The sequence below is a fragment of the Callorhinchus milii genome, unplaced genomic scaffold, assembly GCF_018977255.1.
Source record: "Callorhinchus milii isolate IMCB2004 unplaced genomic scaffold, IMCB_Cmil_1.0 Scaffold10, whole genome shotgun sequence".
Taxonomy (NCBI): domain Eukaryota; kingdom Metazoa; phylum Chordata; class Chondrichthyes; order Chimaeriformes; family Callorhinchidae; genus Callorhinchus; species Callorhinchus milii.
In genome coordinates this window covers 10,940,398-10,964,547 of record NW_024704751.1, presented here as the reverse complement: position 1 = coordinate 10,964,547, position 24,150 = coordinate 10,940,398, and the positions used below count along the sequence as shown (strand labels likewise).

The 24,150-nt window shown below is 42.3% G+C and overlaps 1 protein-coding gene across 2 annotated transcripts; it reads left to right on the top strand.

Annotated features, from left to right (window-relative positions):
• Positions 1 to 375: 375 nt before the first annotated feature.
• Positions 376 to 15,290, top strand: dcdc2b (doublecortin domain containing 2B). Of its 2 annotated transcripts, none has more exons than XM_007904316.2 (10): positions 376 to 966; positions 4,090 to 4,147; positions 5,669 to 5,745; positions 6,248 to 6,379; positions 6,760 to 6,906; positions 7,255 to 7,303; positions 11,441 to 11,630; positions 11,932 to 12,035; positions 13,140 to 13,202; positions 15,114 to 15,290. In XM_007904316.2, exons 1-10 carry the CDS (start codon positions 689 to 691, stop codon positions 15,153 to 15,155), a joined length of 1,140 nt encoding a protein of 379 aa, XP_007902507.2. In that variant the 5' UTR covers positions 376 to 688; the 3' UTR covers positions 15,156 to 15,290. The 2 variants fall into 2 exon arrangements, with proteins under 2 accessions (XP_007902507.2, XP_007902508.2); XM_007904317.2 differs by lacking the exon at positions 15,114 to 15,290 and adding an exon at positions 14,242 to 14,307.
• The last annotated feature ends 8,860 nt before the right edge of the window (positions 15,291 to 24,150 follow it).

Genomic DNA, 24,150 nt, shown 5'->3' with positions numbered 1-24,150 from the left:
TTCCTATGTTCGATAGTTGTTGCCCTAACACACATATGTCACAGAGCACAAATATACATGAATGACCATAATAACAGAGTGCTGTGTGCACATTTACCCAAATGAATACAGTTCTAATGCACTCACACTGTGTGTGCACACTTACCCACACACAGAGCTCTGATACCAGTATAACTAACCCAAACCGGTGACAGTATTAATGTGGGAGAGGAGGCCCTCAGCTCTTTCCCAACAATTTAAAAAAAAGACATGGGAATTCAGGATCACATGGCCCTTTCTGTACCTTAATTTTTCAGTCAGAACAGGTTGTGTTTACCTCCTTTGGACAGACTCCCAACCTGCCATCACCTCACCTGCAAAATGCTCCGCAATGCCTCATTTGAGGCACAGTTAAACCTGCTATTGCTGCAATGCATCCGTGTAGCATCTCTCCTTGTAAATGGGCAGAGCTTAGGGCAGTGGCATTCTTTCATTTAGAAGCAAGTAGCCAAACAATAGGTGTGAATTTATTTGATTGGCCCGAGCTGCTGTTTTGTTGGCAGCACTAAACACAAAGCAACCATTGATGAAAACAGCACCATGGAAACCAAGGTAGCTCTATGTAGTATAGTTGTTCACGCACCCTGTAGCTTCAACAACAGTTGAACTATGTGGACAACGGCAGAAAGCTTGCTTCAAGTTAAGGAAAATGACCTCCCCAGGAGTGTTTGCTGCCCCTCAGGCTAAGAATGTGGTCCTCTATAAGAATGGAGATCCGTTTTTCACTGGAAGGAAGTTTGTGGTTAACCAGAGGCAGATACTGACTTTTGAAACTTTTTTAAATGAAGTAACAAGTAACATCAATGCTCCCGTGGCCGTGAGAAAGATTTACACTCCAGGGGAAGGACACAGAGTCCTCGAGTTAAATGATCTACAGAACGGATGCCATTATGTGGCAGCAGGATTTGAGAAGTTTAAAAAATTAGAGTAAGTGCAATTATTGCTAATCTTATTCTGCGTTTCACATTTGTTCATCAGTGTTCAAAAATAAATAGCCTGATTAACAGGACCTTACATTGAAGGTCCCATTAAAAATTAATGTCAAGCTCCTTGTTGAAATGAGTAATAGGGTATCGCCTATTTAATAATCTCTCCACAGCCCAGCCCGTCCTCAGCTCTCTGACCTCCTCCACCCTGGCTGCTCCCTCCACTCAGCAAACACTGGCCTACTGCTTAATGTCCTCCACCCAATCTACCTCACCAGCAATGGGCAGCTACCTGCCATTCTGCCCCCGCGCTCTGTTACTCCTGACTTTAGTTTTTATCTATCAACTCCCTTCTCTAGTTTTTGAAAGAAATTACAGAAAACAGAGTTTTTAAGAAATTGACAAATTCTGAACACAATGAAATGTGTTAATGGAGCAAATAATAATCCTTGAATTTGATATAACGCCTTATCATGTCTTCGAGATGTCTCAAAGCGCTTCACGGAATATATTGTAAAGTGAATCGACTGTATTTTGTGGGCGAAACGCGGCAGCCAATTGCGCACAGCAGTGTCCCACACACAGTCGTGGATTGAGTGACCAAATTATTACTATTTTCTTGAAGGGCTTATTACCCCAGAAAGAGTGATACGCCAATCGACTAACAACCAGATTCCTACTTACTGCTGATAAACAGAGAAATGTGGAGTAAGGAAACTTGCCCTACATTTTCGCTGTGCGTGGGAATCAAACCAATGTCCTCTCGCTTGTGAGGCGAGTGCTCAACCACTAAACTACAGAACTTCACATCTAGATCCGTGTGCAAACTTACCCCATAAGGTCCTTAGAAATACATTTTGATTAACAAATAGTTAGCATTTTTAGTGACTCGAAGTTATTAAATCTAATTGATTTAAATTACAACCACAAGCGGTCACAGGAATGCAACATATTCCGTTTGGGTGATAGTTTGTGTCGAGCTAAGATTTAAGTTAAGTGACCCAGATAAACCAATACCAGCTTTGTACTATAAGGAAAATACACTAAAAAAAACGTTTGGTCTTGAAGCCCTAAATAGTAGAATTCAATCGCTGATTCTTTCTGCAGATAGTCAACAAAGATAAACTGCAGAAGTGACATTTTGCATGTATTTGACATGAATGCGCTGGTTGAACCTTGAACGTAACTAGTTTTGTGGTCACGCTGTTATAGAGATCTATTACAGCTAAACTAAAGGTCTGTGAACCTTAACAGTTTGTGCCCGTAATTGATGGTTTTATTCAATTTGAGACATTTGAAAGTAAAGCCTTTGTAAAACATTAACAAGTAGACAACATTTTGCAATCTGCAACAAAAGTGTATTGACCAGGATTTTGAACATCAACAAAGTGGAAAATAATATTGGACCACAGTTGCTCATAGCTGTAAACCTGCATCTTCATTGCAAGTCGTTGCTAACACAGTTTGTTGTGGAAAATTACTGGCTAATAAAAGTTAAAAATATAAGAACGGGTAGCGGCGAGTTAAGAAAGAGCAAGTTTTTCTGGAAGATGTATTACCTATATTTCTCTAGCATTTCAAAGGGAGGGGGTAGGTAGTATGAAGGGATGCATTAAGCTCCAGTTATTGTAATTATTGTTGGTGGATACAGTGAGTTTTGCTTTCCTGGCTTAATAAAACCCAGGTGAAATTCTTCCCAGTTTGCTTAGAATTGTGGAATAATAATAATAATCCTTGTGCTTGATATATGCTTCACAGAATACACTGTAAAGCGAATTGAATGTGTATTTTGTGCGTGAAACAAGGCAGCCAATTGCACACAGCAATATTTCACAAACAGTGTGGATTGAGTGACCAATTTTTTTTGGGGGCGGAATTATTACTCCCAGAAAACGATCCGTCACCATCCCATTACAGCCACATTGACTTGAGAAGACAGGTAAATGTTAAGCCCTCTGGGACTCCGCCTGGTGTGGAGGGTGCTATCTAAAAGCAAGTTGTTGTTGTAAATGGGTTCAAGTCAACCTTGGCTCTGGGGCTGATTCTTAGCCATGACAATCTGACCAGTGAATGACATTGAATTCATTTAATTCCTCCCTTCACGATTAATCCTCCCTTTATGATTATGAGTGGCTTTGTGGTGAGAGAGGCCCACGGCATGGAATACCCATGGTAGGTATGCTAAACCCATCACAGGTATGCTAAATACAAACATTCTCTGTTCCTGGCTCTGAGGTTGAGTTAAAGCATCTTAAGGGTCACTATTGGTTTAATTTCCTTCCCTTGCATTTAGATTGATCCAAGACTGGAACCAGTCCAGTCATCTCTGTATTCCAGCCATGGTATTGTTCAACTAAATCAACTTAATCCCACTCTTAATAATGTAGCAATGCCTCACAGATCACTTCCTTTGCTCAGTTTTGATTTCTTGCCACACTAGTGTAGTTTAAATCAGTCCCAAGGATAAATTGGCCACAATGTATGTGAGATACATTGTTGTTTTGGACACACACCTAAAACATTGGCCAAGAGCTGTAGAGGACATGTCGTGGCTAGCGGTCAGATATGCTAAGTTTCCTTGTGATGTTAACAAGATAACTGGTCAGTTTTAAAACTGCAATAAAATTATGAGTCAGCCTTATCTCAGTCCAGTCCCACTTGCCATGACATTAGACTGTTCTATGTTTTCCACAATAAGTTAAGAGATGAGTCTCTCTCCCGAATGCCCCCATTAGTAAATGCACTGCTCAAAACATCAACCACACAGCACCAGAAGGTGCCAAGTTCAATCCCTAGTCTATACTGAGTTAGGTGACCTCAACTGGGGAGTAGCAATGGGGAATTGCCTTCAGGATTCTTGGCTAAGGAACAAACCACTTAAGGTTCATTCTCTCGGGACCCTCCATCCTCTTCTCAATGTTCTTCCTCTCGACTCTCTACCCCCTCCTCGCTCCATCCCTTCCCTCACCCTGACCATTTCCCTCTTGCTTGGGTCCTGACCCAACTGTACAGCGCCTTCGGACGTCCTCCCGACGTGAAAGGCGCTCTATAAATGGAATCTTGTTGTTGTTGTTGTTCTTCCCCCATTAACTGTGTTTAACACAAGCTTTTTCCCCCTAAATAGCTATTTACAAAATGGGAACAAAAAGCCGGATGGAAACAGAAGAAAGCACAATCTGATGGTGAGTTCACATTGAAGAATGTTATTTCTAAAACAATTCAGATGCCTTCTTCCCCTTCTTTAAAGCTTGTATTAACACTTCTATTTGACTGTGCTTTTAATCATCTTGAGACGTCTCAACGACGTGATGAAGAGCTGTATCAAATGCAAGGATTATTATTATTAATATTATCTTCCCCCTCCCCTCAGCTAGTGCCAGCCCCAGCTCATTCTCTCAGTCAGCTCTGCAAAACGCTTTATAATAATAATAATACTAATCCTTGCATTTGACATGGCGCCTTTCATGTCGAGAATATGTCTCAAAGCACATCATAGGATTTACTATAAAATATAGTGACTCTGTATTTTGTATTGCATTGTAAGGTGTACTTTGTAGTTGGTGCTTCCTTAACCCCTGCCCGGACCAAGGTAAACAACTTTTACATAAACCTCCTCAGGAAAATTTAACACAGACATTTTCAGTTTGGTTCATTCATTAATAAAGTCACATATTGAGAATAAAGAAAGATTCTCGCATTGGAATGGACTTATTGATGGCAAATTTACTTCCACTTGTCAGAATGAAGATCTGAAGGAGACCTGGACCAATTGTTTGTTGGAAGTACTGCTCGAGGTAATTAGGTACAGAAGCAGCTATTGGAAATACCTGTAGAGTTAGATTCGATTGGAAATGCAATCTGAGCAAAGGGTTTGGTCTGGTCACAAAAGAAATTGGAAGAGATTTTGGTTTAATAGCTGGAGCCTGGCTGTGTAGTGTTTAAGGTGTAAATCAGTGATTTATTTGGGATTAGATTTTTGTAAGCGAGATGAAGTGAGTGGACCATTGTGGGCTTAATCAAAAAGTCGCTTTCAAAGATTTCATACACAGACGTCTGAAAAAATTTGTTGATCTGAAGCCTTAGTGGCATAACTCAGATGAAATCTGAATTAAAAAAATCCCAGATTGCTTTTGTCCATCTCAAATGGATTGGAGCTGAGTGGAAACAGTGAGACTGAACTCAATTAAACCCTATTTCCAAGCTGCAGGCAAGGCTGGTGCCGTTGGTAGCTTGATGTCAAAATAATATCAGCATCGGGATGCAATTAGCTCGGTTTCAGGAGCCAATGCGTTTGTCTGAACCGTTCATGTAACCATGTGAATTCCAATTAGATCCAAGGATAGCAAGGTCTACCATCAAGTCAAACTGTGTATCAGGGTATCTAATGACTGCAACCTCTCATTGTTGCTCATTTTCACTCCCTGCCATACTATTGGCACAATTGGCTGCCGTGTTTCGCCCACAAAACACAGTCAGTACAGTTTACAGTATATTCTGTGAAGCGCTTTGCGACATCTCAAAGACGTGATAAGGCTCTATATCAAATGCAAAGATTATTGTTATTATTATTATTTCTTTCGTTTGGTTTTTGCCAATTGGCCTTGAGTTCTGCAGCCAAGGTAAATACATGTGTACTATAATAAATAAATAATAATCCTTATTATTATAATAATAATAGTATTGTCTATTTAATGTTGTTTCAGGTGAGGATTGTCTATCCCTATAGAGGACACACCTCGGCAAGATGGAGCAAGTACATTCAGATGCCATGTATCATCAAGTAAGTACACTGATCATGTAATGATAGTTGGCAATCCAAATCACAAGTGCCTGTCAGATCCCAAATGCCATCAGGTAGGTAAAAATCTTTGGCTCTGCAATTAGCCATCACAGAGATCTCAGCATGAAAAGCATCAATGTTCCAGTGATAAGCAGTGGCAAAGAGACACTTAAATGGGAACTCTGTAGCTTCACTCTAGTTAGGATTGCGAGAATGAGGTTCATAAAGGGAAATGGACAGATCATCGGGAAGTAAGATTTTAAACGATATGGAGGTAAGGCAGGAAAATGAGCTGAAAAAGCAAACTAAGAAACTGACAGAGCGGACTGGCTGGGCCTCTTATTACATTATTATTTTATCTGTGGAAACCAGGGGGATGGGGGCTAATGAATAGGTATTAATGTTAGTGTTGTGTGATGGTATATTAGCTCCGATTGATTTTGGTACTTTCCCGTTGGTCGGCTTTGGGAATTTCCTCTTTATTAAACATCTGCTTGTCCAGTATTTTTAGGAACGGAGACCTCCTCACTGCACCGTTTCGATTAGTTATTCCCAAACACGTGATGTCAGATTGGGATACCATCCTCGCCATGGTAACAGAGAAAGCAAACCTACGGACTGGAGCTGCACGCAGGTGAGCAGCTCCAAAAACACTCCATCAGCCGTCACTTATCGTTCACTCTGAATCCAGTTTAATACAGTCTTATCCTGCACTCACAATCCACGTGGGTTAAGTCACAAACTTCGGATGAAGGAGGCCCTTCATCTCATTCATCCTTCAAAATATAACAACAATGATTTGGTCACTCAATCCGTGACTGTTTGTGGACGCTGCTGTGCACAATTGGCTGCTGCATTTCGCCCACAAATACACTGTCACTCCACTTTAAAGTATATTCTGTGAAGCGCTCTGAGACGTCTCAACAAAGTGATAAAACGCGATATCAAATTGACTGGATTGACCTGGTGTTTTGTGGGCGAATTCATTGCTGAGCATTGATTTATTTCTCACAGACTTTACACACTGGATGGGAGTGTGATAGACAGGGGCACCAAGCTGGAGAGTGGACAGTACTATGTCGGTGTTGGGTCTGAAAAGTTTAAACACCTGCCATATCTTGAACTCCTGGGGGACAAAATACCCTCACGCAATACTCACAGGTACATCTTGCAGTTGCACAGACTTCAGTTACCGTTTCATCGCTTGTTCATTCACTTGTTATAACTTGAGGGAGTGCTGCTCTGCTCTACCGGCCTTCAGATGAGACGTTGAACCCATCTGTTTGTTAAGGTGAAAGATTCCAACGCGCAATTCAAAAAGGAGGCTTTTGTCTGAGTTTCAAGGGCAACATTCCACTGGATACAGTTAGTCATCCTCCATGAACCTTTGGATAAAACTAATTGAGAATAATGATACACAAGACTGTTTGAGGGCTCGGAGAGTCTGATCTGGGTTTGGTGAGGCCAAAGTGTTAGAAACGAATTGACTGTTTCAATGTTTGCTTTCAGACATCATCAGGTGATCAGAATCCAACATAAGAATTCAAACAAAGAAGAAGTAAGAGATACAATTTTGTAATAATAATAATTCTTGCATTTGACATCTTATCACATCACACAGAAGAGTCCATTGTAACTGTCTCTGTCACAGGCCTCAGGCTGTGGTGACCCTGCAGGTTGCTGCTGGAGCTCACTGCAGTAGTGTCTTGAGCAGACGATATCTCTAATCAGAGGGAGAGAGGAGAGAAGATAATTATTTGGGGAGTACAAGTTTGCAGGGCTGTGGGGAGAGCGGGGGAGTGGGGTTGATCAGGGCTATGGGGAGAGAGCGGGGGAGTGGGGTTGTTCAGGGCTATGGGGAGAGAGCGGGGGAGTGGGGTTGATCAGGGCTATGGGGAGAGGGAGGGGGAGTGAGGTTGATCAGGGCTATGGGGAGAGCGCGGGGGAGTGGAGTTGATCAGGGCTATGGGAAGAGAGAGGGGGAGTGGGGTTGATCAGGGCTATGGGGAGAGCGCGGGGGAGTGGGGTTCATCAGGGCTATGGGGAGAGCGCGGGGGAGTGGGGTTCATCAGGGCTATGGGGAGAGCGCGGGGGAGTGGGGTTCATCAGGGCTATGGGGAGAGCACGGGGGAGTGGGGTTAAATTGGAAGCTCTTATCAAAGAGCAGCACAGATGCGATGGGTTGAATGGCCTCCTTCTGTGCTGTATGATTCTATGATTCTATGATCTCAGAGACACAACCAGACTATTATTAATGTCCTTCTGCTCAGTTAAGAGACCACGCGTCCCTCATCCCCTCCGTCCCACCATCGGTAGCCGGACCTTCAGTCACCGTGCCTTTCACCTGCCTCTATCCCTCTGCCTCGCCCACTCTCTACCCGTCTTTAAATCCCACCTTGAAATCTTCTTCTTAACCATGTCTACCGTCATGTCTTGCTCGGTATCCGACCTGCCATATTGGGGTACAGTTCACATTGGGATACAGTTGCCAATCTCTCACCCAAGTGACCGCTGTTGTCTCTGAGCCCAGGTGAGGGTTGATGCCATCTCCCTGTATTGATGTACGACACTTTGTGCAATGGTTACCTGGGGCATCGGAGTCAGTTTAAGAGGTGGCAAAATTACATTTGTATAATTGTATAACAATGATGCTCCAATGAACCAACCCACAAAAGTGTTACGTCAGGAATTGTAGCAGCAATTTTCTCTCACAACAAGACCCTGGATAGCAGGAAGACACCATATTTTTTACCCACAAAATATACAGTCAATTCACTTTACAGTATATTCTGTGAAGCGCTTTGGGACGTCTCAAAGACGTGATAAAGCGCTATATCCAATGCAAGGATTGTTATGCAGTTCTTACATGACAGAAATAATAATAATAATAATAATAATAATCCTTGCATTTGATATAGCGCTTTTCACGTCGGGAGGACGTCCCAAAGCGCTTCACAGAATATACTGTAAAGTGAATTGACTATACTTGTGGGCGAACGCGGCAGCCAATTGCGCACAGCAATGTCCCACAAACAGTCGTGGATTGAAAATTACCAATTTATTATTGTTTTTGGTTTTGGAGGGATTATTATTAGGCTCTGTGTGGAGTAAGGAAACTTGCCCAGGGTTTCGCCCTCTGCCTGGAATTGAACTCAGGTCTCTCACTTGCAAAGCGAGTGCTCTAACCACTGAGCTACAGGACTCCAGAAATATATACAAACCTGGAAAAATCATTCAGTGCTGCAAAGCATCCACACAGTTGAGTCACTATACTTTACAGTATATCTGTGAAGCGCTTTGAGACGTCTCAACAAGGTGATAAGGCCCTGTATCAAATGCAAGGATTAATATATTATTAATGTGAAAGGCGGTGTATCAAATGCAAGGATTTTTATCATTACCGAGGTTGCCTCGTACAGTTAGAGCAAAGAATGTGGGACTGAATACTATGACAGGTTTAGGTTACACTTTTGATGCTGTGGTTCATGGTTTACATTCTGTGCGATGTCCACATCAGTGTTGTGTTGTTTCAATTAGAATCTGAGATCAAGTCGCCAACATGTGTGGAGGGAGTGGAGGCGGATCTGCAGATAATGACCACCAGAGGGCAACAGGGAGCTGACATTTAAATAAACATTTAAATAAACAATCAAAACAAATATGTTTTTATATTAAAATATCTGCAGCTGGAGTTTCCACACTGTGTGGCTGAAAGATGAAAGATTAAATATAGAGCAATATTGATAGCTAGTGTCTAACTGTACACCAGATGTCTACTGGCAAGATTCACTCATTTATTGATCCTGCAGTGAATGAAGTCAGCATACAACACTACATTTTACATATACTTAAGCAGCATGTATCCTCCATAAAGAGAATACTTATACTGTCTCCAAACACTAGGCTGGATTCCTGGTGAGGTCACGATAGGACAATTAGACAGACAATTAATCTTCTTCACTTGTACCAAAGGGGTGGGAGTAAAATGGTCCTTTTCAAATTAATAATAATCCTTGCATTTCATACAGTGCCTCATCACATCATTGAGATGCCTCAAAACACTTTACAGAATTTACTGCAAAGTGCAGTGACTGTGTATTTTGCAGGTGAAACGCCGCAGCCAATTTGCAAACAGCAATTTCATACACACAGCCATGAAGTGAACGACCAATTTTATCTTGGGGATTGTCAGGCAGGAGGGCAGAAAAAAATCCCTTCTCTTTTTGTACACGGTGCTACGGGCCCTTTTCCATCTACCTGAATCTTTGTAGACAAACCGCGTAGTCAAGGAGGTCCCACAAACAGCCATGAGAAGAATGTCCAATTAATCTGGGGGATTGTTGCCTTGAAGGTCAGGAGAAAAGCCCTTCTATATCCAGTTAGTGTCGTGGGATATTTAACGTCCATGTGCGCAGGCGGATTGTACTACCTTTAAGGGGCAAATTGGTAAATACATTTGTACAATTGAAATGTCTTCAATAGCTATCTCACCTTGCCACTGATCAATCCTTTTAAATTGTCCTTCCTCTCCTCTCTGTTCCCTATTGTCTCTGTGAAAGACTTTGGAGGTAGATACACGTATGTGAAAGGCACTATGTAAGTCCGAGTTATTAAGCACATAAACCCTAGTTGTCAGTGAAAGCGGGGCATCACTAATCAATGCCATCAGCTAATCTGCAAAAAGGATCGGATCTTTGTGGTCAACCTTCGATCTCCAGTCACCGCACAGTCGATAAATGAGGGAATCAATAGGCAAAGGCCATTTGTGGGATTGTGTTTCTGTGGCTTAGTTTCATTACAATCTTCTAAAAGTGCTTCCAGGCTGCATCGGCTTCATCTCACACTAAATAACAAGCACGTAAATATATAAATAAATACTCCTTGAATTTGATATCACGCCTTTCACATCAAGACAATGTCTCAAAGCACTTCACATGATTTACTGTAAAGTGTAGTGACTGTGTATTTTGCAGGTGAATATGGCAGCCACTTTTGCGCACAACAATGTCCCACAAACAACCATGGAGTGAATGACCAGTTTTATTTGGGTGACAGCTGACCAATACACTGGGAGAAACTCTTCTCTTTTTGAATAGTGCCACAGAATATTTAATGTCCACCTGAAAAGGCATTCAGTTTAATATCTCATCCAAAGAACGACATCTCAGACTGATGCAGCCTACCCTCAGCTCTGCATTGAAATGTCAGCCTAGCTATATGAGTTCAAAGTCCCGATGTGAGACTTGAACCTTGCATTTGCATTTTGCATTTTTTTTTGATATAGCGCTTTTCACGTCGGGAGGACGTCCCAAAGCGCTTCACAGAACACACTGTAAAGTGAATTGACTGTATATTTGTGGGCGAACGCGGCAGCCAATTGCACACAGCAATGTCCCACAAACAGTCGTAGATTGAAAATGACCAATTTATTATTGTTTTTGGTTTTGGAGGGGTTATTATTAGGCTCTGTGTGGAGTAAGGAAACTTGCCCAAGGTTTCGCCCTGACCTGCCTGGGTGGATAGCTTGTTTTATTGTGTTCACTGTTCACAAGGATAAACAGGCTTCAAAATATACAGTAATTTGTGAGTTTATTTTGAGTGAGTTTAGCTGCTTGACTCTTTTATTATCAAACTCTGATTTTTCATCTTGTCACAAGTCAAAAACACGGCACCACCTAATGGTCTGTATTCACAGCCAAATCATCGTCGTGTCCAATCCACTGGGAACGCGGGAAAGGCCGGCATTATAGTCTCTCCACGGATGGTCGTAAAGAGAGACACAAACGCCAGCAGCCAAAATCATTCTGTATTCTATACAAAGCCGGTTACTGTGTGGACCCATCGGAAATTCACAAAGATTTCACAGGCCAGAGCAGCAACCACAGGTACGAGCATTGAAAAATATCATCAGAAACACGTTGCTTTGGGTTCCGATGCTGCTTGTTCATAACACACACATACATATACACACATACACACACATATACACACATGCATGGACACACAAACACAAAGTGTGGAATGTTTTCACCATAAACCCATGTGTCAAAATCTACATTTTTGACTGAGCTTTCGGTCATCTTTACCCATTCCCCCGCCCACAACCAGCACTGTGAAGCACTGAAACCCAGCCTCTTGATGTGCAAGGCGCTGTGTAAATGTAAATTGTATCATATTATATTTTAGAGAACGGGAGCGTTTTTAAGGTGAATGAGAAAAGAGCTGAGCTGCAGGGAGCTCATGAAATTCCTGACGATGAAAATACTAAGGTGGAGCTTCCAATTGATCAGGTGAAAACATGCGTTATTTATACCGTGTTAATTTCGATTTTTATTATCAGCAGATCCTTCACCAATAACAGTTTCTCTTCTGCCTTAGAGATGGAGGTAATCTTCTCCCTGACTGCAGGAACTGCCTTGTTAAATTGGCCATGGGCCAATGGTGCCATGGAAAATTAGTCAACAGACATAAAGGTAGAGATAGAAAGAGAGAGAGAGGTATAACCTGAATTAATCTCTGAAAGGTATGTTGGTGTCAGGCTCAGTGGGAGAGAAATTCCAAACGAGTTGAGATTTACTCAGTTTATGCTGCAAAAATTTAAGAATTTGCATATCCAGAGCTTTTCTGCAAATTTCTTTGAAGATCAATGGGAATCGAGCTTCAAACCTCAAAGACTGAATTCAGCCACAGTATTTGCCAAGTTCTGGACATTCTAAAATGCCGTATAAATAGAGTAAATTTAGACCCAAGTGTGATCCCCATATATACACACAGGGCCTCGGGCCATTTAATTCAACTACTGCGGGAAATATATTCCTAACCTAATTACAATGTGCTTCGGCATTGAGGGTAGCTTTACAGCTCAGACATTCGATCCACTTATGTCCATGGCTAACAGCAGTTTTTTTAATAACATAACATAAAAGTGTTTGGCAGATACTGAACCCATCAGGGTGTACATTTACTGTACTAAATGTACTTGCTGTTTGACATAATAATAATCCTTGCATTTGATATAGTGCCTTATCATGTTGTTGAGATGTCTAAAAGTGCTTCACAGAATATAACGTAAAGTGTAGTGACTGTATTTGTGGGTGAAAGGCAGCAGCCAGTTGCGCACACAGTGTCCTACAAACAGTCGTGGATTGAGTTGTTTTTTTTGGAGGGATTATTAACCCAGGAAAGTGATCTGCCAATTGACTAACAACCGTGTTCCTACTGACTGCTGGTAAACAAAGGCGTGAGGAGTAAGGAAACTTGCCTAAGGATTCTTCCTGCCCGGAAATCGAACCCAGGTCCTCTCAAGTGAGAGGCGAGTGCTCTAACCATGCACTAGGTGACTCCATGAGCAAGGATGCCCTGAGTTTTCAGAATTTTTAAAATTTTTTTTGCAGAGAGTTGCTGAGATTGTTCAAGATGAAGTAATTCACGAAGCAAGGCCTGGCAATGTGAAAGAGGTACAAGCTCTTTTATGCATTGTATTCCCCACGGCACATTTTCTTTAGAATCACATTCGCTGCAAGGCCAGGTTCACAACCCTGCCACAACCCATTTATTGTCCCCGAGAAGCACCAATTTTGCTTAAAGAAAATGTATTTCTGTGTGCATCAGAAGCAAACAATCTGCTTCATCCATTTCACTGGCCTTACAGTCTGCTCATGGTCATTTGATAGAATATTGATGCTGACAATGGTCTCACCTTGATAGCTATCTATTCACAACATTAAGATGTCACAACCTTGAAAGGAAATTATTATTATGGATCCCTTATTCTCGCTGCATTCAGCATCCAAGCAAACGTAATTCAAGGCAACAACTGTTCCACTCTCCTTGATATGAACCTGTATCTTTGTCAAACATGTAGCAGCCTTCAACATTGAGAGCACGAGAATCCCTTCCCCTCCCAGTCGTAATCTGCTGAAAACAGTCCAAATGTCCTTATGGGTGTCAGCCTGGCTCAGTTGGTAATGCTCTTGCCTCTGAACCAGAAGGTATTGAGCTCAAGCCCCACATCAGGACTTTGAGTTCACGTAGGTTAGGGTAAAACTCCATGGTGGTATTATTATAATAATGATGATGATATTATAAGAGAAAAGAGTTTCTCCTGGTGTCCTGGTGAACAATCCCCAGATACAATTGGTGTTCATTAAGTGGCTGTTTGTGGGTACTTTGTTGTGCAGCTTCGCTTTACAAAATACAGTGTCAAAGCACGTCCCAGGATTTACTCTGAAGTGGAGTGACTGTATTTTGTTATGTGGGCAAACAAAATACAGTGGACAATTTGCGCAAAGCAGTGTCCCACAAATCGTGAATAGAATGGCCAATTTTACCTGCAGAATTGTTGGTCAGCTTAAAACAATTATAAAATAATTATACAATAAAGAAACCAGTGTATAAATGTAAAGTACAGTTTCTGTTGTGGGGGGTGGGGGGGGAGGGGACGGTTATGGGAATCCTTTTTAATAGGAACACATTCATTTTTCATTTTCCGTATAGAATTGTGTCGACAAACCTCAAATGAAGCCTTGAGACAGACAGAAGTCCATCAGCACAATGTTCACAATGCCCAGCTCACTATCCTCACTCACCATTGCAGTTTGGCTGCAGAACTTTCTCCTCGATGTCGTGTGAGGTCAATGTGTTTCACTCCACTGAGCTCAGAGTGTTTGCCCTCCGCTAGACAATGCTCGCTCACTCGCTCAGCTAAGAGGCCCTCAACATCACAGTTTGGGGGGTTTATTTAAAAATATATATATTTACATTAAAACAGTTCTAATCAATAAAAAATATAATTTCTAAACTGATTTTTTTTTATTTGGCATTGGTTAGTGTAGTGTATAAAGATACAACAATGTCACCTTTCTGACTCAAGGTCAAATATACCTGGTCAGATGGATATCTCTCTCTCTGTCTTTGTGTGTGTATATATGTGTGTGTGTCTCTGTGTATGTGTGTCTCTCTCTCTCTGAAAAGCCTCCGCGTGTTCCTATTTTCCCATGTTTTTGTGCTAAAAGAGGATCATGTTAATCCTGCAGATTTTGCCCTCAGTATTTCACTGCCTAACCCATGACCTACCTGCCTTTTGTGTGGAAATTCTGCTGAGACTCAGGTTTTGGAGAATAAACTACAAACAACCCAATAGAAACGAGGTAACCTCCCGTAATAAACCAGCATCACAAATTCTCAATATCCTAGAAAGCTTTTTCTAATTTTTATTGAGTAAAGTTCTCTGTTTCCCAAAGGGATATTGGTTACATCCTCCATGAACAGTGAAACATGTTGTTGATGCTATGGGCAGGAGTTTCATCATTTCCTTTTGCTGTTGTTGTACTGGTGAGAAAATAAGTTTCTTATTAATATTCCTTCAGAAGCTGGGAACTTCCTGGATCAGGTTAATTCACCAACAGTGAGATGACGATTGAGGAAATAAATGAAGAAAAAATTAACTTAATACAAACAAGCCCTGTTTCTGGTTAAGACACTCGTGTTTCATAGTGTTCACCTTTGCAGAGCTACAAGTCACAATAACATCACTTCCTATCATCCTTCCAAGTGATTCAGCACCTTTCACATTGGGTTTTCGTCTCAAAACACTTCGCAGGATTTTACTGTAAAGTGTAGTGACTGTGTATTTTGTAGTCAACATTATCTGAAACAATGATTATTGTGTAATTACAAAGGAATTAAACAATAAGCTCACACTCACTGTGCATTTCTCTGGATGCTGCAAAGATGCTTTCAAAGTTCCCATTGACCAGTGCTATTTAATAACTCAAATGAACTTTTCAGTCAAGTCTGATTTGAATTAATGAATCCAAGATTAGAACAAAATCCCCTGTAATTATTATAAGAGGGGAAATTAGTAACGGAGGAGATTGGGACTTTGGATGTCCTCCAGACCTGAAAGCCACTCTATAAATGTAATTTTGTTTTTGTTGTTGTGTTGTTACAAAATCCCCCTTGGGTTTGCGTCAAGCAATTACACTGATAAAATGCAGCAATAAAAGACTATTGTAAAAGATCTCACAAGTCACATTTTCCTGAAACTGTGATGACTATGTATTTGCGATTAACACAGCAGCTGATTTGCACACAGTTGTGTCCTACAAACAGCCGTGATGTAAACAACCAATATAATTTGGGGATTGTTGACCAGGAGACCTGCAGAGATGTCTCGGGTGGGGGGGTGAGTAAATTCCAGGCTGGAAGAAATCAGTCCTTTCTCTCAATCTATTGCTTCCAGTCTCTCCTGGTTTCAGGGGGGGTCAATGGTTTTCACATGTTGTTCATGTGACTCTGAGGCCCTATCAGTGATGATAATTGACTGCACATGATGGACAGTTAACCTTATATAAAATGACCTTTAAAAGTTAGTCTTTCGCCTATTTTCGGCATAAATCCTCATTTTTTGGGGGGTGGAGGGGGTTGGAACAGTAAAAACTTTTTTTTGAAAACAGATGGATTCTCCATTTTGTGTGTGTTTGTATGTGTGTGTGTATATATGTGAGTGTATATGTGTGTGTTTGTACGTGTATGGGGTTGGGGGCTGGGCTGGGCTCAAGGAGAACTTTATCATTGAAATGCTCACGTTTTGCTGATCCCAGATATAAGCTAATTCAGGAGAAGACTTGCCCAATTTAATGGCCCAATAACTCTTGCGTCCTATTGCCTGATACCAATTGCTGCCCAGATGAAGCTTTTGGCCACTTGTGTTTCATACCATCGGAGAATCTTGCAATATGACCTTGATGTTTATTTATATTAATCTTCAGTTGGTTTCTTTGCCCCCGGAGGCCACTGGCATCTGACTGTAACTGCAAATCAGCTCCTGCGCTGAACAGCACCACATTCGCTAGCACTGCATCACCATCTGTACAGTTACGGTCACTGTGCTCACCAGGCTCCGTCTGCTTCCACTGTGACAAAGAAGAATTTATAATAATCATTCCGTGCATTTGATATCGTGCCTTCAAGACGTCTCAAAGCGCTTCACAAAATATACTGTAAAGTGAATTGACTGTATTTTGGGGGTGAAACCTAGTGCTGTGTGTAGCACTCACAGCCTTATGATTGGTTCCCTGAGATGATGGAACTCATTCTAAAACCAAACCATAAAAGCTTTTCAAGGGCAGCAAAAAAAATGCAGATATCATTATTTTGAACACCAGCAATGTGAAATATCATATTACGTCCAGCTGATCTAATCATCCTGCTTCTAATCACATACATTTTGTTTCAGCATCAATAAAGAATTTGTCAACCAAGCCTGCTGGAATTCTTTTTCCCCACTATCCGTCTCAATGGAAAATCTCTGGTCACGTTGGAGGTTTCTCTTCCCTGGAAGCCAGGCTATTTCTTGTGCATGGATTCCTCCATCACCTCTAAAAGTGATTTATAACATCTGAGCAGGGTGGCCTGTGGAGACACTCAGTGGGGAGCTGCCTTAGACGTTCTCACATCTGTGATGCCGTCCTTTTTCCCTTCAGCAAAAGGTGGTGATATTTCCTTTCTCCCCGGGAAATACATCTCCTTCCTTAGGCCAGACATAAGAGCAAATAATGCCTGTGATCTTCAATGGCTGGCCCTGCTGCCCTCCAGTCATGTCAGCGGCACCTGCTGTCCTTCTTGTTGATCCCTTAGGAGACGTCTTCGTGCCCAGTATCAAGACAGATCTTGAGGTGTAGGGGGGGCTGTGTGTGGAGGGTGAGGTGGGGGTTAGGGTGAGGTTTGCACCCACAAGCCACTGACTCAGAGGCGAGAGTGCTACCAACTGAGCCAGGCTGACACTTCTGTAGTGTTACAACAACAACAAAATTCCATGTGTACAGCGCCTTTCACGTCAGGAGGACGTCCCAAGGTTCTGGACAGACAAGAGTTATGGACCTGAGCTGAGGGTCAGGGTCAGGGAGGGTGGAGGGGAGGGGAGGGGGGGAAGCAGAGAGATCGAAGGCACGGTCGAAGAGGAGGGTCTTGAGATAGGTATTGAAGGAGGCGAGGGAGGGGGTGAGGTGGAGGGACTGCGGGATGGAGTTCCAGAGGGTGGGGGAAGAGTGGCGGAAGGCCCACCCGCCATTAGTGGGGCGAGCGAGGCGGGGGACGTGAAGCAGGCCAGAGCCCGCTGAGCAGAGGGAGTGAACAGGATGGGAGGGGTTAAGAAGGTCGCAGAGATAGGGGGGGGAGCAAGACCATGGAGGGCTTTGAAGATGAGAACCAGGATCTTGAACTGCATCCTCTGTCTGATGGGAAACAAGTGGAGTTGGGCAAGGATGGGGGTGATAGGGTCATGGAGTCCAGTGCGGGAGAAGACACGGGCTGCAGAGTTCTGGATGATCTGCAGTCTGCGGAGGGAGGAGTTGGGGAGGCCGACAAGCAATGAGTTTGCATAGTCTAGCCTCGATATAATGAAGGCGTGTATGAGGGTCTCGGGGGCCTGTGGTGTGAGACAGTGTCGGAGCCGGGTGATGTTGTAGAGGTGGGGGATGGCAGAGCAAGTCATGGCGCAGATGTGGGGTAGAAAGAATAGTTGAGGGTCATACAAAATGCCAAGGTTCCGGACTGGCTTAGCAAAGTGGAGTGTGCAACCATGGATGGTGATATTGTCAGCGCCTGAGGTGAGGAGGCGCTGATGGGAGCCAATCAGGAGAGCCTCGGACATTGACGTTCAACTGAAGAAAATTAGCTCTCATCCAGGGCTTGATAGAAATAATTCTTGCCTTCAATACTTGGCGATCCCCCCTTTGCCTTGTCTATTATACAGTGATCACAACATGGAGAAGGATGGAGTGAGTGGCAGAATGAGGTGCAGAAGCTGTGCTGGAAGCAGGAAGTCAGGACACTGATTGATCTCAGCTGCTTGTAATAACAGTGAAAACCCTCACACACTTCTTCTGGGTCAGAAGCAGGAAGCTTCCTAAGGTACCAGAGCCACAAGAGCCATCCAGCCCAGGAGAGTTTCCTCATCGTTTACACAGGCAGTATTTCAGAATAAACAAACGCAGCTTTCAGAAGGTAAGAACTGGCATTCTCATTATCCTGGAGAGAGACTTACACCAAAGTGAGCTAATCGTTTGATGTATTCATTATCATCTCTAGAAATGTGGTAATCTTCACACAGAACTCACGATGTGTGCGGAGGCTGATTCTCCATGTAATAGAGGTGATAGCTAGACTAATAATCCTTTCATTTGATATAGCACATTCCCAGATCAGCTCAAATCACTTTACAGGATTTTCCTGTAAAGCGCAGTGACTGTGTACATGTAGGTAATTGGGGCAGCCATCAGTTACCCTCTGGGCGACAAAATATTTGTACGAGTGGTTTGGATTATTGTCGGATTTTATTATTATTATATTATAATATGAATTAAAAAAGATTGAGTCAAGCTGAGTGGCTGATGTTATTTTATTTTCATGTCGTTGCTGATATCATTACGACTACAATGGCCTTTTCTGTTGCTGTGACTTGCACACATTGCTCTCTCTTTGGCAAACGTCTGGTCTGTAACCGGCCCTTAACGTTTCTGCGCTGAGATTCAAAAATGATTTTTTCCCAGCAAAATATGAGCCTTAATGTTAGGAAACATCTACAGAGTAGCGTTGGTTTATTGGGATGTTGGTTTATTGGGATGTTGGTTTATTGGGATGTTGGTTTATTGGGACGTCAATTTATTGGGACGTCAATTTATTGGGATGTTGGTTTATTGGGATGTTGGTTTATTGGGATGTCGGTTTATTGGGATGTCGGTTTATTGGGGGTTGGTTTATTGGGATGTTACTTTATTGGGATGTTGGTTTATTGGGGCGTTCGGTTAGGGTTAGTTTTTAATGGGACGCTAGGTTAGGGTTTAATGTGGCGTTGCCACTGCAGGTCCTGCAGAGCAGACAGTGTATCCTGTGCACTGCCACACTGAGTGGATATGGAGAAGCAGCATTTCCTCTTGTCAATTATTTTTAATCAGTGAGGCACTAGGTACATTTATTGATTCATCAAACATGTTTGATGTGATAAATGGGACCTCGAGTTTGAATGCAAATTCCCTTTCAGGTGAAAATACTTCCTTCCAATCAAGCAGGAGCTGCTGTCAGGGCTATCAAACAGCCAAAAAGGGAAGCAAATATTTTGTTCCCACATGAAATCAGAGCTTTGAAACCTCATTTGCATTTGAAAAAAATCTTAATATGCTTCGAAGAGCAAAGTATAGCTCTGCCATCCTCTCCTGTCCTCTCCCCAGCTCTCCTCTCCTCTGCTCTCCTCTCCCATCCCCTTCTCTCCTCTTCCTACCCCCTACCCTCTCACATCTCCTCTCCCCACCGTTATTTTATATTTATGCCCTCTTGTTAGGGACTGACAAATCAATTGGAAACAAACCATTTAAGTCCACCTTGTCCAACCCTGTCATAAGTGCAAACAGCTCTATCAGATCACCTCTCAAAAACTTCATCTCCAAAGGAAAAAGAGCTCTAATCTCTGCAGTCTTTCTTCGTAGCTCGAACCTCTCCTCATCCCTGTTAACACATTAGTTAGTCTACGCTGCACTCTCTCCGTTGTTACAATATCCTTCTTGTAACATGTAAAGCAGAATGGACACAGTAATCCCCAAAACTTGTAACCACATAGAAATTTATCATTACTTTCTTACTTTTGAATACTGTTTCTCTAGACATAAAACCCATCTATTTGCATTGTTTATAAATGAATATGTTGGAGAGTGTTTTCCCCTTGACAAGACACAGTGGCCTCCAGCGGCAGACGTCAATCGCAATACAACTTGGGGCCAATATCAAAAAATATCCTGCAAGGTTTAAATTTGCACAATCTGCATCAAAGAGCATCAGGGTATATACTTACTGTGGACAGGAGGGTCAAAAGCTCAGGAAATGCATCAACACAGTGCGGTAAACATTACAAGGCAAGCAGTGAATGTCTGCATTAGCTGAACAGTCGTTCCATCCCCCCCCCCCCCCCCACACCCCCTTCGCATTTTGGCCTATAAATCTGTCTTGACATTTTAATCATTACAAATTTTACAGTAGTGTTTATGTATGGGATTAAGGGGCTTCTAAAATGCTGGGACTAGTACAGCTGCCAGTGGATGACAAATGGCCAGGAAACTCAAGTTAAATAGTTGTACAGAAACGTGCTTGTACGTACCCAGCTCTACACAATTATATTTAATCCTCCGTGTTAAATGTGTCTCATCCACATATTTAGAACTTAATTGATTCAGTCTGCAAAAATGGTCCGAGCGTTGATTCTTCACGGTGACAATCAATCACTTGGAAGATTCGTAAACTTGTATTAAAAGCCACAATTTGCAATCTTTTATCACTTGTTAGACTTAAAGGCTAACATTCTGCAATGTCTAAGGCAAAGACTTCATGAAGCCTGAAATGTAATTTAAAAACCTTTTTGCCTTCCAATTCAAGATTGCACGGGATTGTGGAAACTTCTTAAATCAAAGACTTCACTTTTAAGAACTGTCTTCCGTATTGAAATTGAATTCTGAGCTGTGGAAAGTTCTTGAATTGCAGTCTAAAATTGAAAGCCAATTCTTTCTCAAAACTGCTGAAAACGGCTTCCCAAATAAGAATGTGGATTCCCATAGTGTAGCTTAGCTCACTCACCTCTCAAGCGAGAGGACCCGGATGGGGCGAAACCTTCTCCACACACCTCTGTTTACATTGCAGTAAGTAGGGATCTGACGGTTAGCCAATTGGTGGATTGCTTTCCGGGGGAAATAATCCCCCCCACACCCCCAAAAAATAATTTTGGCACTCAATCCCTGACTGTTTGTGCGACACTGCTGTGCGCAATTGGCTTCCACATTTCACTCACAAAATACACTGTCAATCCTCTTTACAAAGATGTAAGTGAATTGTGGGCAAAATAGGGCAGCAAATTGTGCACAACATTGTCTCACGAACAGTCTTGGATTGAGTGACCAAATTATTCATTAATTTTTTTAAAGGTTTTTTTTATCATGTAGGATATATCCAGAAATATAGGATTACTTACATTTCTATTCCCTCACACAGAAATCCTGTTTAACAATACTTTGTGTTGGCATTGGCGAGCAACTCAGAATTTCAATGAGGTTTTAAGATTCTGGACAAATGGAACTTGTTGGCCTGGGCTGTACTGCCCTTCAGCTGTAAGGTTAAGTAGCTGATTGTCTCTCGCAGGGACTGATATCATTGCCTGAGGGCGTCAGTGAAACATAATGAAATGACAGTTTTGTATTGACTGCAATACAAATCATGAATAAAATAACACTATGTACCTCTGTAGCTGATTCCACAAACTAAATAATATCATTTCTGGTATTGTATCCACATGACACTTGGCTTATGAAGTTATAGACTGGGAGCGGGGTGGGTGGGGGAGGTGGCAGGTGGGGGGGTAACAGGGTGGTAGGGGTTGAGGTGGCTGGTGTACAAATAGATTCATTCGACTTGTTGGCAAATCTGTAACAATGGGGCATAATTATAAAATAACAATATTAATTCTTTGTATTGGATACAGCGTTGAGATCTCTCAAAGCATTTCACAGGTTTTTACTATCAATCATAATCACTGTGTATTTGTAAATGAACGCAGCAGGAAATTTGTGGAAAACAATTTTTTACAAACAGCCATGAAGCGAGTGGATCAATTGTATTTGGGGGATTGTTGGCTACGATACCAGGAGAGAGAGAGAGAAACTTCTTTCTGTTTTTGAATCATGTCATAGAATCTTTAGCATGCACCTGAACTTAGCGCCTGTCTCGCAGAGCAGCTATTTGGGCCAACAAGTGGGAGCAAACAATGCAATTCAGCAGTTAATTCCATCAATGACTTTGTTATATATTAAAACAAACTGATGTGAGTTTGACATGAGGACTGACTTGCCTCACTGTGTGTTAGAAACTTTGTCCTTTTCACTTTGATCCATTTGGCTGCAGTTTAATGCTGCTCCTTAGATTCTGAATAAATTGTCAAGAGCGTTGCAATTTCACTCAGAGGTCATAATAATAATAATAATAATCCCTGCATTTGATATAGCGCTTTTCACGTCGGGAGGACGTCCCAAAGCGCTTCACAGAACACACTGTAAAGTGAATTGACTGTATATTTGTGGGCGAACGCGGCAGCCAATTGCGCACAGCAATGTCCCACAAACAGTCGTAAGGTTAAACAGTCATAGCGTCAAATGTGTCTCACTCTCTTGGTGTGAAGAGTTTTTGTCTCAGATTGGGCCTTTGCCAGACTGCTGGAGGAGAAAGCTGTGAATTGCCTCAGTCCAGCACTGGAGACTGCAATTGGGTTTCGAGCCCGAAGTAAATGATAATAGGCAGCACTTACATCTCTGTGCTTGACAGACACACAAACCAGCTCTTTTAGACTTTGTGATGGACCAGGGTAAATGTAGCCATTGGCCCCAGCAAGGATTGAAAAACACAAAACATCATTAATTATTGTCGTCTGGAAAACACAATTGTAAAAGTGGTAAAAAGCCGATGCACTTTATCGTATTCACTTAGAAACTATACACTTACAGTATAGCCTGTGAGGGTCTTTAAACACTTCATGACACGAAAGGTCTCGTCACCTCTTCGACCTGCTCATTCCCCAACCCCCAACCCGCTGCATCCACTCGACTGGCTCAAGCTCTTGCTTGTCCCTCACGCCCACCACTCCACCATCGCCGGCCACGCTTTCAAACACGACTCCCCAAAACTCTGGAACGCTCTTCCTCTATCCCTCAGGTCGCGCCTGAAGACCTTCCTCTTTGACCTGTGCCTACAGTCACCTCCCCCTCCCCCAGCTTCACGTTGTACTCCGTCACTGTCAAGTCTCTGGGCGCTGCTCTGCTTGAGAGTCGCTGTGTAATGTTACTCTCGAGCTTGAAACATGAAGCAAAGGCCTGAGATGGTGAAGAAGCTTCTCTGTGAAAGTCGGTGTCTGCAGTGGAAAAGGGAAAAAAATTGTGTTTCAAAAAAATATTGTAAAGACGTGAAATGAACTTATGTTTGTACTCCACCAGCGCAATCTTTACTCCAGTGGATGTTTTTAAGGGTACAGAAATTATCCCTTGTACCAGCGCAAGACAATATTGAATAAAACTGACTATAATACGCTCAAACAATAAGAGCAGCTTTGCTATTTCCTATCCATTCCCCGAGGGAAAAGGCTCAATGGGATCTGACTCTAGCTAAACATATCACTGTCGCACTCCGAGTGATTTCACAAAGGGGAAAAAAACACTTTCCTTCTCCAATAAAAATACACAAATATTAAACACTTTGGAGGACCACAGTCACACCATATCACTTTGATTACAGAAGTGGTTTGAAGTGAACTTTAATTTGCGGAGTGAAAGGCTTGGAGCATTATTGCACCTGTAGCATTTCGAGGCGGAGTTGGAG

Bases quoted from the DNA above. Each gene is read 5' to 3' on its own strand.
- dcdc2b (XM_007904316.2), top strand. From the start codon at position 689: ATGACCTCCCCAGGAGTGTTTGCTGCCCCTCAGGCTAAGAATGTGGTC. The intron at 967-4,089 runs GTAAGTGCAATT...CCCCCTAAATAG, and splicing joins GAGAAGTTTAAAAAATTAGA to CTATTTACAAAATGGGAACA. The intron at 4,148-5,668 runs GTGAGTTCACAT...ATGTTGTTTCAG, and splicing joins GAAGAAAGCACAATCTGATG to GTGAGGATTGTCTATCCCTA.